At 35.5% G+C, this 12,615-nt stretch overlaps 1 protein-coding gene across 6 annotated transcripts in view; it reads left to right on the top strand.

Moving 5' to 3' along the window:
* The window catches only part of LOC122474026 (coiled-coil domain-containing protein 7-like), a 148,765-nt gene that overhangs the window by 49,396 nt on the left and 86,754 nt on the right, over positions 1-12,615 (top strand). For 5 of the 6 annotated variants that reach the window (XM_043564975.1, XM_043564974.1, XM_043564970.1 and 2 more), the window contains 3 exons: positions 526-546; positions 877-909; positions 10,743-10,909. In XM_043564975.1, coding sequence (XP_043420910.1) covers positions 526-546; positions 877-909; positions 10,743-10,909 — 221 coding nt within the window. Of the gene's footprint in view, positions 1-525; positions 547-868; positions 910-10,742; positions 10,910-12,615 lie in introns of all 6 variants that reach the window. The other variant, XM_043564972.1, reaches the window with a different exon arrangement.

A 12,615-nucleotide genomic window follows, 5' to 3' on the forward strand; every position in this document is an offset into this window, starting at 1 on the left:
TTCATTTTGGATATTCAGTTTCTGTCACAGTTTCCCAAACCAGTTGTATGCATTTCCTATTAAAAATATCAAGTAGTAGTATAATATTTTGTATCTCAATTTTTAGGCCCTTCAGCAGAGCAAGTTTTACTGAAGACATAATGTTCTTATGATAATGCTTTTCATTATTATACTCTGTGCTTTATGAAAAAAATACTCTATGCTTTATGAAAAAAATCTCTTCCAAGAGGAATCTTAATTTTATTCCTTATTTATATTAACTAATATATGAAATAAAAAATGTACATTATTTTTGGGTATCATACTATATATCTATAATGGTGGACTGAGTTGTCTATGCATGATGTACTAAAAACTATATCTGTAATTATAAAAATGTTATCTTGGATTGTAGATTTATAGTTTTATTTTAATAATTTGTATATTTTTCTTATTGAAAATTATAGAGAATTAAATAGTTTATCATATCATAACATAGTGAAAAATTTTATATTTAAATGTTTTAATTAAAACTTTATTTTCCAGATTTTGGAATCTCTTTTTAAGGTATGTTCAATATATTACAGTTTAAGCCTAGTGAAATTATAATACAGAAATACACACTAATGAAGAAGAGGTTTCTAAGTTTTGAGGAAGTAAAAAGAACTCCCAAACTTGCAACTATATAAATTTTAAAATGTTATATTCCAGTTGTATGTTGCATTAGCCCCATTCTGAACCCTAGGATAAATGATGTTTGGTTCATGACTAATATTTGATAGATGAAGTACACACACACACACACACACACACACACACATACACACACACACACACCTGTACCCACCCACATGTTTGAATAACTTGTCACTAAGTATTTCTTTCTTTTTTTTTAAGTGGTTTCAGCTACAGGTCAATCAGATGGAGGAGGTAAGTATAACATTTCTTAATTGTGAATTAAATTGATATTTTGTCTCATTTGAAAATCAATTTGAAATTAGTTAAGATTTTTTGAATAACTATTGTTTATAATCTTTTGACTTAGGTAGAGAAGGAACTAAAGTTTAGAATAAAATGTTTCTCCTTGATTACACACTACATTCCTGCATGTATCTGAGATGCTCTGAGTTTGACACATTCTTTCTCTTAAAAATAAATAATGGAAATTTAATTATCATTCTTTCCTAATTTATGTAAAAGAGTAAGCGACAAGGAAAAACTTATATCAGCTTAAACCTTTCTCCTGTATTTAAAAAACATGTATGATATTATAATATGCTTACTTATAAAATTGTATATTGGTTTTATTTAAATTTAATGTTATTTTCATGATTTTTTTTATACTTTAGATTTTCAGATGTTTTATGACCATTTTGAAAACTATTGGTCTCTAACCTTAAGGGTTTTTAAGTCCATTTTGGGAAAGACTTTATGCTGTTTTTTTTAAGTTTATTTATTTATTTTGAAAGAGAGAGAGGGAGCATGAGTGGAGGAGAGGAAGAGAGAGAGAGGGAGAGGAAGAGAGAGAATCCCAAGCAGGCTCCACACTGTCAGTGCAGAGCCAGACGTGGGGCTTCAACCCACGAACTGTCAGATCATGACTTGAGCTGAAGTTGGATGCTTAACCGATTGAGCCACTCAGGCACCCCCAGGCAACTCATTCTTGAACTAAAAATTTCTGACTTATCAATTATTGCTTTAAATACTATTCTGGCCATTCTTTGACTTCATCAAGACTACTGGGGGGCACCTGGGTGGCTCAGTCGGTTGAGCATCTGACTTCGCTCAGGTCACGATCTCACGGTCTGTGAGTTCGAGCCCCGCATCAGGCTCTGTGCTGACAGCTCAGAGCCTGGAGCCTGTTTCAGATTCTGTGTCTCCCTCTCTCTCTGGCCCTCCCCCCGTTCATGCTCTGTCTCTGTCTCAAAAATAAATAAATGTTAAAAAAAAAAATTAAAAAAAAAAGACTACTGGTTCATTCATTCCTTTACCTTCCTGCAGTATTTTTTACTTATTTTTCTTTTTAGCTTAGACAGTAGGTACTTAATCACAGTGAATTTCTTAACTTCCTAATATTGTTTACCTCTTTCTCTTTTCATTGCATTTATCTAACAAAACTTAAACTTGAATAAATGCAAATATTTACTTTTTGGGCCTTTAGCTTAGTTGTAAAACAATGATGAAGAAAGTGACATGATTATTCAGACATAATTATTTCAAATATTGCCTGGCAATTCTATTGCATTTCTGAAATGAATTTCAATCCTTTTCAGCCATCATCTCAAACCTATATTCCCTCAGTCCCATTTTCATTTACACTTTCAACGAGTCACTTGAAATGCCTGATATATAAGCCACCGGTTAGAACTCCTAAATTACCAAACAGTTTATTTAAATCCATGCTCATTCACTCCTCCTTTCTTCTTATTAAACAAATATTGTTCCTCTTCTTACATAAGACTCATTCTTTTACTTGTTTTGGATCTTATCTTAAGAAATTGATTAATCATTCTCACATATTAAACTTTTCCTAACCAATTGTGTTCTTCCTTTCAGGTTTTAAATATACTCATATCTCTCTAATTTGATGCCACATTCCCTCCAATTACTGGCCTATTTCTTTTTTGCCCTTCATAACCAATCTTTAAAAAAAATTGTATGCAAATTTACTCATAAGGGAAATAGTTATTACATTACTGTTGGGTGACTCAGTTGGTTAAGCATCTGACTTTGGCTCAGGTCATGATCTCATGGTTCATGGGTTTGAGCCCCACGTTGGGCTCTGTGCTGACAGCTCAGAGCCTGGAGCCTGCTTTGGGTTCTGTGTCTCCCTCTCTCTGCCGCTTCCCTGCTCATGCTCTGTCTCTCTCTCTCTCTCTCTCAAGAATAAATAAACATTAAAAAAAATTATTGTTTTTTTTTAAATAAAGGCAAAACCAAAGATTTATAAAAGAGAGGAGAGAAAAAGCCTTGAAGATAGTTAAGGAACAATAAAACTAGTTGAGTCTTTTATAAAAAAAATTATTAGCTGATAAATTGGCATCTAGTGAAAAGGTTAATCTGGATGTTCTCTCCTTGAAAGAGCCAACTAGGGCTATCAAAAATAATTGGAGTTTTTGTGGATTTTCTATAAAAACTTAACAGTTTAGCTGAGGGCCATACTTTGAAACTTCAGAGCTCATTTTTTTTGGCATCAATTTATTATATATACTCTTTTCTTCCAAAGCATTTCTCAGCCTACCCTGATTAGATTCTCTCTCCATAATAAAGAAAACATTCTGTTTGGTTCTACGAAACTTTTATATTGTCAAATTCAATAGGAATTTTCTTTACCTTAGCTATACTTGACATTGTCAATCATTTCGTCATTTTTAAAACACTATTTCTTTGACTTTTGTGAATTACGCTTTCTTGGCTACTGTTTTACCTCTTTAGCTGTTTCCTTTTTAGAACCACCTTTATTTTATAATCAATAAATATTTGAGCGCCTTGAGATTTCTATATCCTCCTTTTTTTTTCTTTACTTTAAACTTACCCCCTAGGCAACCACAACCGGTTTTTCAATTTAAGTGTTACATTTATACTGGTAATTTAGAAATGTACACTTCTTGCTCAAAATCATCCTCTGAACTCCAGATGGGTATATAATTACCTACTAGACTATTTCATCTCACACCCAATGGATCAAAACCAAGAATTTTTTTACCCTTAAACTTACACTTCTTCCAGTGTTCCCTGTCTCAGTGAATGGTAGTAATATCTATCCAGTTGGGTAAAACAGAAGTGTGGCGATTAACCTTGACAACTTGATTTCTTAATATTCAATACATTCCTGAGTCCTTTTGATTTTATGTCCTAAATAGCTTTCATATATGTTGATCTTTCTCTGTATCTACTATTTACACTTTAGTGCCAGTTACCATCATTTCCAGTATTTCTGAAATCCTGGTGTATGCATTCATATTCACAAGGAGGAACCTTTAGCATAGAACTAAACTTCTGGTCTAGAATTCCAAATTTTTCAGTTTTTAAATCCATAATTAATTATTATGAATAACTACTAAATTTGGTGTGTATTAGATACATTGCCAATGTGTTTGTATTATCTTATGACTTTTGATGAAGGTTTCTTAAATATGTTTGGTGGATCATGTTTAAATATTACCCAGGATACCTGTTCCAAATGCCCATTTCAGAACTCCACGTCAGAGTTCCTGAATTAAAGTTCTTTTTGTATGTGTATAGGTTAGCAATATGCCTTTTTAATAGGAATTATTTAAAATTTTTTTTATTCTTTCTTTATTTTTGAGAGAGAGACAGTGAGACAGAGTGCGAGTGGGGGAGGAACAGAGAGAGGGAGACACAGAATCCAAAGCGGGATCCAGGCTCTGAGCTGTCAGCACAGAGCCTGACATGGGGCTCGAACTCATAAACCACAAGATCATGACCTGAGCCAAAGTTGGATGCTCAACTGACTGAGCAACCCAGGTGCCCCTTAATAGGATTTCTTAGAGGATTATTATGTATACTAGCATTTGAGAATCTTGGAATAATCTTGTTTTTATTGCTGATACATTTTATTGATAGTACATGCTGGTGAGGCTAATGCCTGCGGTCATGTTACATCAACACAGATACATGTTGAAGCCTTCAGAATGTGTGGTGAGATGCACTAGAGAAATGTAGGATTAGCACATAGGCTATGTGTTTCAGAGCTGTTCTGCTGGAACCTGTGCCAAGTAGGTGTCTTTGATGAAATCTTGTAGCTGATAATCTCATTGTCTATTCCATATTCCTTTAGTTCTGTGATATCATCTCTTCTCCCAGAAAGGACTCATGTTTAAATTGAATTCTTAACAGGAAATGCAATGTATCAGTTAGGGTCTAATCAAAAGATAAAAACTACACTGTAATTTGAATAGGGAAAGTTCAACATAAAGAATTACTAATATAGGAGAATCCCTACCAAGAGGTAAAGGCAACTCTAAAGAATATAGGGATAGAAGATATAAGGAACAGTCTCTATTGATAGGATGGAAGCAAAGTACTTAAAGAAGGAACAAATCTTAATACCCCCATCCTTACCCTGTCCCTAACCCAGGGCTAAGGTCCAGAACTTGTGAAGAAGGAGCAGCTGTCATCACTGAGTTTTCTGGGGTGCCATACTGGTGGAACCAGGACTTACTGGGAAGTTGGTCATAAGGGTGATACATTGGGAAGCCATCCTCTCTGGTACTGGGGAAAGCCATCTTCTGGAGAGGTGCTGTTCCTTTTGCTGCCTCCAAGGGTGGTATGCTGGAAAGATTCCTGAAGAGGTTTCTGCACTGGTAGATTTTGTAAGAAGTTCTAGGAGAAGCTACCTGAGGGAATGAGCCATGCCAGGGACCTTGTGAGGAAGACACCTATGGGGTGGTGCTATTGTAACTTTTTGGAGGTGAGCTCTACTAGGTATACTATGCAGTGCCCTAGGATTAAGCAGAGAGAGATGACAGAACTAGGAAGAAACCTGCTTCTTTTTGTAGTGTCTAGAACTCTCCATTGATAAAGGTTAACATGCTAACTGTCAGAAACGTTCCACTATTGTAAGCCCAGCAATGAAGAATGGATTTTTAATTAAAAAAATTTTTTTAACATTTATTTATTATTGAGAGACAGAGAGAGACAGAGCATGAGCAGGGGAGGGGCAGAGAGAGGAGGAGACACAGAATCCTAAACAGGCTCTAGGCTCTGAGCTGTTAGCACAGAGCCTGACGTGGGCCTCAAACCCACAAACCGCAAGATCATGACTTGAGCTGAAGTCAGATGCTTAACCAGCTGAGCCACCCAGGTGCCCCGATTTTTAATTTTTTTTAAGTTTATTTATTTTGAGAAAGAGAGAGAGAGAGAGAGGGAGAGAATGAGAGAATGAGCAGGGGAGGGGCAGAGAGAGAGGGAGATAGAGAATCCCAAGCAGGCTCCACACCATCAGTGCAGAACCCGATGTGGGGCTCAAACCCATGAACTGCAAGATCATGACCTGAGCTGAAATCAAGAGCTAGTTATTTAACCGACTGAGCCACCCAGGCATCCCTAATTTTTTTTAATGTTTATTTGTTTTTGAGAGAGACAGAGTGTGAGTGGGGGAGGGGCAGAGAGAGAGGGAGACAGACTCCGAAGCAGGCTCCAGGCTCTAGGCTCTGAGCTGTCAGCACAGAGCTCAACATGGGGCTCAAACCCATGAACTGTGAGATCATGACCTGAGACGAAGTCGGACGCTTAAACTGACTGAGCCACCCAGGTGCCCCAAGAATGGATTTTTATTTTATTTTATTTTTTATTATTTTTTAGTACAATATATTTTATTATATTATTATGAAGCCCTTGTTTTACCAGCCTATTCAGTGGAGACAGCAAAACTGGACAGTCAAGCTTATGAAGATATGTAATAATCCTCTTTTTAAAAAATGTTTATTTAAATTTTATGAATTCTTTATTTTTTCAATTTATTTTTTAAAATTTATTTATATAAAGTGTTCTTATCTTATTTGGCCATTCTTTATATATAATTTATTGTCAAGTTAGCTAACACACAGTGTATACAGTGTGCTCCTGACCTCAGGGGGAGATTCCTGTAATTCATCACTTACATACAACACCCAGTGCTCATCCCAACAAGTGCCTTCCTCAATGCTCATCACCCATTTTTCTCACCCACCTGACCCCCCCACCCCCATCAACCCTCAGTTTTTTTTCTGTATTTAAGAGTCTTATGGTTCCCCCCCCCCCCGTAACTATTTTTTTTTCTTTCCTTTCTCCCATGGTCTTCTATTAAGTTTCTCAGATTCCACATATGAGTGAAAACATGGTATCCATCTTTCTCCTGACTGACTTATTTCACTTAGCATAATACCCTCCAGTTCCATCCATGTTGTTGTGAATGGCAAGATTTCATTCTTCTTCATTGCTGAGTAGTAGTCCATTGTATATGTACACCACGTCTTCTTTTTCCATTCATCAGTTTATGGACATTTGGGCTCTTTCCATAGTATGCTATTGTTGATAGTCCTGTGGTAAACGTTGGGGTACATGTGCCCCTGTGAATCAGCACTCCTCTATCCTTTGGATAAATTCCCAGTAGTGCAATTGCTGTGTCATAGGGTAGTTCTATTTTTAATTTTTTGAGTAATCTTCACACTGTTTTCCAGTTTGCATTCCCACCAACAGTGCAAGAGGGTTCCCGTTTCTCCACATTCTTGCCAACATGTGTTGTTTCCTGAGTTGTTAATTTTAGCCACTCTGACTGGTGTAGTTTTGATATATATTTCCCTGATTACTAGTGATGTTGGACATCTTTTCATGTGTCTGCTAGCCATCTGGAAGTCTTCTTCAGAAAGTGTCTATTCACGTCTTCTTCCCTGGAATAAGTTTCATCCTTCTTCACTGGATTATTTGGTTTTGGATGTTGAGTTTGGTAAATTCTTTAAAGATTTTGGATACTAACCCTTTATCTGATGTGTCATTTGCAAATATCTTCTCCCATTCCACTGGTTGCCTTTTAGTTTTGTTGATTCTTTCCTTTGCTGTGCAGAAGCTTTTTTTTTTTTTTATTGATGAGATACCAATAGTTCATTTTTGCCTTTATTTCCCTTGCCCTCAGAGACATGTCAAATAAGATGTTGCTGTGGCCGCGGTCAAAGAGGTTGTTGCCTGTTTTCTCCTCTAGGGGTTTTGATGATTTCCTGTCTCACGTTTAGGTCTTTCATCCATTTGAATTTATTTTTGTGTATTGTGGAAGAGAATGTTCCAGTTTCATCCTTCTGCATGTTGCTGTCCAGTTCTCTCAGAATCTTGCTAAAGAGACTATCTTTTTTCCATTGGATACCCTTTCCTGCTTTGTCGAAGATTCGTTGGCCATACATTTGTGGGTCCAGTTCTGGGTTTTCTGTTGTATTCTATTGGTCTATGTGTCTGTTTTTGTGCCAATACCATACTGTCTTGATGACTACAGCTTTGTAGTACAGGCTAAGGTCTGGGATTGTGATGCCTCCCCCTATGTTTTTTCTTTTTCAACATTACTTTGGCTTTTTAGGGTCTTTTCTGGTTGCATACAAATTTTAGGATTGTTCTAGCTCTGAGAAGAATGCTGGTGCTATTTTGATTGTGTATTGAATGTGTAAATTGCTCTGGGTAGTATGGACACTTTAACAATGTTTGTTCTTGCAATCCATGAGCAGGGAATATTTTTCCATTTCTTTGTGTCTTCAATTTCTTTCACAAGTGTTCCTTAATTTTCAGAGTACAGATCCTTTACTTCTTTGGTTAGGTTTATTCCCAGGTATTTTATGGTTCCTGGTGCAATTGTAAATAGATCAGTTTCTTTATTTCTCTTTCCAATGCTTCATTATTGGCGTATAGAAATGAGACCTATTTCTGTACATTGATTTTATATCCTGCAAGTTTGCTGAATTCACGTACCAGTTCTACTGCAGCTTTTTGGTGGAGTCTTTTGGGTTTTCCATGTAAAGTATCATGTCATCTGCAAAAAGTGAAAGGTTGACTTCTTCTTTACCAATTTGGATGCCTTTTATTTCATTTTGTTGTCAGTTGTAGCTAGGACTTCCAACACTATGTTAAACAACATTGGTGAGGGGTGACTGGGTGGCTCAGTCGGTTAAGTGTCTGACTTCAGCTCAGGTCATGATCTCATGGTTTGTGAGTTCAAGCCCTGAGTCAGGCTCTGTGCTGACAGCTCAGAGCCTGGAGCCTGCTTCAGATTCTGTGTCTCCTTCTCTCTCTGCCCCTCCCCAACTTGTGCTCTCTCTATGTCTCTCAAAAAATAAATAAATGTAAAAAAAATTAAAAAAAAACAACGTTGGTGAGAGTGGACATCCCTGTCATTTTCCTGACCTCAGGGAGAAAGCTCTCAATTTTTCCCCATTGAGGATGATATTAGCTGTGGGCTTTTCATATATGGCTTTTATGATGTTAAGGTATGTTTCTTCTATCCCAACCTTTTGGGGGTTTTTATAAAGAAAGGATGCTGTATTTTGTCAAATGTTTTTTCTGCGTCTCTTGACAGGATCATATCGTTCTTATCTTTTCTTCTATTAATGTGATCAGTCACATTGATTTGAAAATATTGAACCAGCCCTGTAGCCCAGGAATGAATCCCACTTGATCGTGGTGAATAATTCTTTTTAATATACTGTTGAATGCAATTTTCTAGTGTCTTGTTGAGAATTTTTACATCCATTTTCATCAGACATATTGGCCTGTAATTCTCCTTTTTTGTGGGGTCTCTGTCTGGTTTGGGAATCAAGGTAATGCTGGCTTCATAGAATGAATCCAGAAGCTTTCCTTCCGTTTCAATTTTTTGGAACAGCTTGAAAAGGATAGGTATTAACTCTGCTTTAAATGTCTGGTAGAATTCCCCTGGGAAGCCATCTGGCTCAGGACTCTTATTTATTGGGGATTTTTGATAACCGATTCAATTTCTTTGCTGGTTATGGGTCTGTTCAGATTTTCTTTCTTCCTGTTTGAGTTTTGGCAGTGTGTGGATGTCTAGGACTTTGTCCATTTTCCGGGTTGTCCAGTTTGTTGGCATATAATTTTTCATAGTAAGAATGAATTTTTAGATGAGAGTTAATAAATTGATAACTGTGGCTGATTGCTACATCACTTTTTAGATCCATTTATGATGGTTTTAGATTCCACTTATGATTTGGCAATGTATCTTATATACCAAATTATGTCCTCTCTTTGGGATCGTGCCTTTGTCCATAGAGTTTCCATACATCTCTTCCAGTTGTCCTGTATCCCCCAGTTTCAGACTTCCAGAACATTGCCCAGTGTTTACTTCTTGCTGTTATATCCTAATTCCATTTCAAGTAGCCATTACTAAAATGTCTCTTTTAAATTCCCATTGCTAGAATTTCTCTTTGCTAGGTTTTAGGACTATGCCTTGACTACTACTACTTTTTTCTTTTTAGCTTTCCCTCACATCATAAGGGTCAGAGGTATATATGTGGGTGGATCTCTGCTATTCTGAATTTTTTTTTTACCTCCATTGCTACTCTGATTGCTTATGTCTCCACATGTTAGCTGTTTTATATTTCTTTCATTTTTTTATTTTTTATTTTTGTTTGTTTTGGTTTTTTGGATGGGGGGGCATTCATCTTGATGAACTTTCTTTAAATAGACTTATTGTCTAGAATACCAGTTATGGTCTATCATCTTATTCTATGGATCCTACTGATTCTCCTGACTGCTCATTATTATGTAGCTTGGTCTGTTCAAAAAGTCTTGAGACATCCAAATGGGTCTCAGTTTTCCACATACAGATGGAAGAATGCCAGTTTCATGGACTTATATATTAACTTCTGGGAGTTAGTAGTAGAAAGTATTACTTTTGAGAACAAATTACTGTATTTCCATATTTATCATAGGTAAGAGTATTCTTAAAAAGGATTTTGGGAAATCAATTATTTTAGAATTCTCTTGTAAATATTTTGAATTACCGTTAATTATTCTGCTACAATTGTTATTGAACTTGCTTAAAATTCTCCTATATTAAGGATTTGAGTTTGGACATGTAAAAGTCAATACTTAACTATAATTCTGTTGCTAGATAATTACTCTTAAATTATATTTATAAAATATTATTATTTCATTGTAGTTATAGATAAAATATAAAAATTATGTAACTTGTAAATAAAATGACATTTCTTTGAGATATAGTTGCAAAATGGGTATTTCCTAAGTAACTGGCTAATTTTATGTTTTAGATAAGTAAAGATCAAAATTTTTTAGAAACAGAGTTTCCAGCACCTGACAAAACAGTCACTTTAAGCCTTGCACAAGTAGTAAAGCAGGTGCAAAAACTAGAAGAACTGAAAAATCGTCTTAAACAAGAGTCTTTATACTCCTTGAAAGCCTTGTTGTCTAAACCCAAGTAAGTAAAATATAAGAGTTAATAGAATTCAAAACAATAAGAGTGTGTATAAAGTAGTAACACATGTAATGGTTCAGATATTGTGCTGCATGTAGTTTCTAAATCATATCAAATAGTATACTCAGCTTGCTCCTATTTGAAATTTTTGACAGTTTGAAGTGGCACCGGAAAATCAGTAGTCACTAGTCACATCTAGCTACTAAAATTGAAATTCAGTTCAATTTTATTAAAAAGTCAATTCTGCATTCATACTACCCATATTTCAAATGCTTAGTAGCCACATGTGGCTGTTGCTAGAAAGTTCTGTTGGAATGGCTGGCTTAAATATCTGGCTTTTAAAATATTCTCTGTTTGATTATGTAGCTTCTATAGTAAATAGGAAACTAAGATAAAGTTATTTATGAACAGCATCATTAAAAATTTCATAGGGACAGGGATATGTTCTAAAGAAAAATTCTCTACTTTCTAGTTGTGGAAAGCCTTTTTTTTTTGACAGATGGGAGAAAGATTCAAATGATTGATTACAATGATACTCCTATTATCTGACTTTTGATATTTGAGGTTTATCTGTCTTGAATTTAATAGATGACTAAATTATTATCATGGAATACCTTTTAGGACTTTTTTTTCCCCACCTCACATAGTTACTTTTTTTGTGTGTGGTGAAAACACTTTAAGATTCACTCTTAGCAAATATGAAGTATACATTAATATTGTTAACTGTAAACAGCATGCTATACATTAGATGTCTGACATATTCAACTTTTGTTATTTTGTTATTTTATTTTTTGTTTTAATTCCAGTATAGTTAACATACATCATTATATTAGTTTCAGGTGTACAAAATAGTGATTTAGCAGTTCCATACTGGTGCTTATCATGACAGATGCACTCCTTAATCCCCATCACCTATTTTACCCATCCCTCCTCTCACTTCCCCTCTTACAACCATCAGTTTGTTCTCTATAATTAAAAGTCTGCTTTTTAATTTGTCTTTCTAGCTTCCCCCTCTTTTTCCCATTTCTTTGTTTCTTTTTTTTAAAGTTTATTTTGAAAGAGAGTGTGAGTGGGGGAGGGGCAGAGAGGGAGAGAGGATCCCAAGGGGCTCCATGATGTCAGTGGGGAGCCTGATGTGGGGTTCAGTCTTACCAACTGGGAGATCATGAACTGAGCTGAAATCAAAAGTCAGACTCTTAACTGACTGAGTCACCCAGGGGTCCCTGTTTTGTTTCTTAAATTCTACATATGAGTGAAATCAGAGGGCACTGGGGTTGCTCTTGGCAAGAAGGCAGGGCAAACAGCCTGTGGACATACAGCGTGGAAACAGTGATCTGAAGAGCACTACTTTCTGAGATATGTACTCTAATATCCCAATTTTAATAGATGAAGAAACTAAAAGTCAGAGGCATTAAATAACTTGCCCAAGGTCATATAATTAGTAAGTGGGAAAGACAAGTTTTGAGCCAAGCAGCTTGTCTCTAGAACTTGTGCTCTTAACAATTTCATCATTAAAAGAAATATCCTATTTTTATTCAATTTACTTTTGCTATTTTTATTAAGATTGTTGTTGATATACCTAATTATATTCATGGAATACATAGAATTTTTAGAATTACATAATGTGACTTTTATACTTATTTGCTTGGTACTAATTAGTTTACCTTACTGTCTGTGAATAAAAGTTAAAAAATATGTTAAATTTTATT

The sequence above is a fragment of the Prionailurus bengalensis genome, chromosome B4 (genome assembly GCF_016509475.1).
Source record: "Prionailurus bengalensis isolate Pbe53 chromosome B4, Fcat_Pben_1.1_paternal_pri, whole genome shotgun sequence".
In the NCBI taxonomy this organism is placed as follows: domain Eukaryota; kingdom Metazoa; phylum Chordata; class Mammalia; order Carnivora; family Felidae; genus Prionailurus; species Prionailurus bengalensis.